Source organism: Leiobunum rupestre, chromosome 1 (assembly GCF_980474605.1).
Source record: "Leiobunum rupestre chromosome 1, qqLeiRupe1.1.hap1, whole genome shotgun sequence".
NCBI lineage: Eukaryota > Metazoa > Arthropoda > Arachnida > Opiliones > Sclerosomatidae > Leiobunum > Leiobunum rupestre.
The window spans coordinates 50,453,710-50,457,408 of record NC_143384.1 but is presented as its reverse complement, the minus strand read 5'-3'; the positions used below and the strand labels follow the sequence as shown (position 1 = coordinate 50,457,408).

The window sequence follows — 3,699 nt, the reverse complement described above, 5'->3', positions numbered from 1 at the left end:
TATCAAGAGCCTTAAACCTGCCAGTCGTATCTGAGGAATTGATCCAAGTCAATCCGTTTGGGGAAGCAAGAGAAACCACAAACATTCAAAAACGAGTCAGAGTCAACCTTAAAAGTATAACAGACCCGAACGTATTAGTCGAGCTCTCACTAATTGAAGCGCCAAGTTGGTGTTCCTGGAGCTGGTGTAAGAGTCAAAAGGGTTAACATTGACTGAAGAAACAGAGCACGATGGAGTCAGGGTCTCACCTGCGCTAGTAGTATTGATTGGAGACAATATTAGGTTGGACTGTCCAAGGTCCAACGCCAGTATCAGCAAATCTCAACGTTCAATCGACTATAACTATGATCATCTATGTAGAAGAAGAACTCCTATCCAAGTACATGAGACAGTTCTGGGAGATTGAGTCGTTGGGAATCCAAGACCAGCAAGCAGTAACAAGCACAGATCAAGCTATCATTGATAACCAAAACGCTACGATCAAATTGGTGGAAGGTAGATACCAAGTACTGTTACCTTGGAAGTCCGAGCATCCAGAGATCAAGAATAATTTGTCATTAGCAACAAGAAGAATGACTAGCCTGCTTAAGAAATTCCATCAAGACCGTTCACTATTTATAAGGTATCAAGAAGTCATCAAAGATTACTTGTCTGAAGATATGATCGAATTCGTACCAGAAGAAGAAATTGCAGTTAAATCTGGGGAATCCTACTATATTCCACACTTTGCGTTAGAGCGTGAAGATAGAACTACTACGAAGACATGCATAGTCTTTGATGCCTCGACAAAGGGAAAAGGAGCAATATCATTAAACGACTGTCTTCATCCGGGTCCCAATCTCAATCCCGACCTCTTGAAGATAATATTTCAATTTAAAAGATATCGAATTGGTATCATGGCAGATAAGGATAAAGCATTTCTTCAGATTTCCCTATGGCCAAAAGATCAAGACTACGTTCGCTTCCGGTGGATTAACGAGCTAACTGAGCCGGAAGAAATGAAGATCATCCATCTACGCATGAAGCGGGTACTCTTTGGAGTCCCGTCAAGTCCCTTCTTGCTAACCGCCACCTTGCAATATCATTTCAATCAACTACAGGAAGACTATCCAAAAACATACGAGATACTTCTTACATTCTTAATAAGGTTGGGTTGTTCTCAACCCAAAATGGGTTCAAATTCAGCCCAAACCTGGGTCCGTATTTACCCAGCCCAAAATTTGGGTTGCTTAGACTCAACCCATTAAAGGTTAAAATTTAATAATCAGCTAGGCTAATACCCAAGGCACCACCTTAGGCCTAAGTCATCATGCGACTTTTGAAGCCCTCAATTCAGGTGGCCGGGTTACAATGCGTAGGAGGGTGGTGGGAAGCCCTGCATGCCAGGAGATCGAGCCAACAGCTCCCTACACTAACTATTACCGTTAACCTAGACAAGTTTTTATGGAAGGGGAAACCGAAGAACTCGGGGGAAACCCTTAAACCAGTGGGGAGAGAACTTGCAAACTCAACGCAGAAGGAGTTGTTCCGAGTTTTCACCCAGTGCCACAAGCTGGGATCGAACCCGGCTCCTCTTGCTGCGAGGCGAAAGTGCTAACCACTCCGCCACCCCACCCCGCCTTGGGTTGAAAACTAACCCCCCCCCCCTCGGGTTGAATTTTAATCGCGTGATTGTCCGTGCAGCAAGGTAGGTAAATTTTAGACCTGAAAAATTTCGTCTGCTTATATAAGACCAAATTAATGTCCCTCTTAGATATTAATAATTTAAAGGATCCATGGAGAAATTACAGGAATAAAATTTAAACGGAGGACACACAGGGATTACTATGTCTCAAGGTAATAACTTTCTTGAGCTTTCGACCCACAGTCTTTGTCAAACTAAACTGTAAGGAAACCAATTTTCTTATATATATCGTTTCGTAAAAAACCTACAACGTTATCAATTGTTAAAAATAAAAATACATTTTTTAACGATTGATAACTTTGTAGATTTTTTACGATATATATAAGAAAATTGGTTTCGTTCAAGTTAGTTAGACAAAAACCCGCGGGTCGAAAAATCAAGATAGTGTTTACCTTGATAAATAATAATCCATGTGTGTCCTCCATTTAACCATGGACAGTAAATTAAGAGGACAGATTTTCGATACCCTTCCACAGTGAATTTTATTTCTCCCCGCGTATCAATCAGCTCGAGAGACTCCGAGGGAGTCTTGCAAGGTCGTTTGTACCTCGTGATCTTCAAATTTCAAAATGGCAATCTAATGTTACGTAATTGTTTGCGCTTTATATTTTAGTATATTTAATTTTGGTTTTTTAATTCAATAAAAACTATCCACTGATATTTAGTATATAATATTTAATCTATAAAAACGTGAAAAAATACCTTTAGACGTAAAAATGTACTTCTTGTTTATGTTTGTCTTTTTTCGAACAGTATCGTCCACTCTTAGCGATACTTGTTTTTTTTTCAAATAACCTTGGACGACTCCCTTCGTGTGATTGGCTTACGGGGGCTAAAAACCAGGCTTTTTACCAATCCTCTAAAATCTACTATCCATGATTTAACTTTTACTCCTACAATTTCTCCATGAAAAAACCTTCATACCTAAGAGGGACGTTTAATTTATCTTATACAGGGTGTCTACATTTGATCGACCCAGGAATTTTTCTCAAAATCGATTCTTTCTAGAAATTTCAAATATTCAGTATGACGCTCTCGTGGGAGATCGTAATTTTTTTTGTAAATTTCAGAAATATCATGAAATTATTCACGACTTTAGAAGTGTTAGGTTTCGAACGCTAAGTGGTAGTACCAGCGTGATTGTTTTTCATGACCAATTATTTCAGTGACGAAATGTCCGATTTCAACCAGACCAATTCCATTAAAGGTTTTCGAATATGCTCTACAACTTGCTTATTGAAACGTTTCGTCTACCACGTAGCGTTCAAAAACTAGCATTTCTAAAACCGTGAAAAATTTCACGATTTTTCTGAAATTTACAAATAATAACGATCTCCCCCAAAAGAGAGTACATACTGAAAATTTCTATGTCCGTTTCGTTGTATTATTTTTATGCATGTTTTTTATATTTTCAATATTTTTTATTTTTTATTATTATAGTAACAAAATATATACCCAGAACCGGACCACTTCACGTTCGACATATCTTCACTACTTGAGTTTCTGACACATAAGAAGGATACCAAGAGAGGGCTCTTACAAGCAGCTGCCAGAATATTCGATCCCATGGGCCTTCTAGTACCCGTTGTCATCGAGGTCAAATGTCTGTTTCATCATAGGATGGGACGATAAGCTACCTCCGGAAGTTCCATCAGAATGGGAGGGATGGTGCCTGGAATTACCAAACTTGCAACAACTAGCCATACCATGATGGTTTTTCAAGAACGCTGGAAGCATAGTCAATGGAGTAGAAGTCCATCTCTTCTGCGATGTAAGAGAAAAATCATACGCCACAGTTACCTACATACGGTATCATACAGAAGTTGCAAGTTATGGAGTATCTATGGTCTCATCAAAATCCCGAGTAGCACCACTGAAGAAACTGAGTCTACTGTCTACCTCGACTCGTACGTCAGAGATTCAGTCCATAACCGATCCTAGCCACTGGTCACATTGCAAAAGTCAAGACAATCTGGCCGACTTGCCATCCAGAGAGTGTACCGTAAAAGAATTAA

The 3,699-nt window shown here is 39.4% G+C and overlaps 1 protein-coding gene across 1 annotated transcript; it reads left to right on the top strand.

The window, feature by feature from the left end:
• Window positions 1–344: 344 nt before the first annotated feature.
• Window positions 345–3,395, top strand: LOC149963177 (uncharacterized). Its single transcript, XM_090164941.1, has 2 exons — window positions 345–1,152; window positions 3,304–3,395. The coding sequence occupies exons 1-2, from the start codon at window positions 345–347 to the stop codon at window positions 3,393–3,395; spliced, it is 900 nt and encodes a 299-aa protein (XP_090021067.1).
• The last annotated feature ends 304 nt before the right edge of the window (window positions 3,396–3,699 follow it).

Bases quoted from the DNA above. Each gene is read 5' to 3' on its own strand.
- LOC149963177 (XM_090164941.1), top strand. From the start codon at position 345: ATGATCATCTATGTAGAAGAAGAACTCCTATCCAAGTACATGAGACAG. The intron at 1,153-3,303 runs GTTGTTCTCAAC...GTTTCATCATAG, and splicing joins TACATTCTTAATAAGGTTGG to GATGGGACGATAAGCTACCT.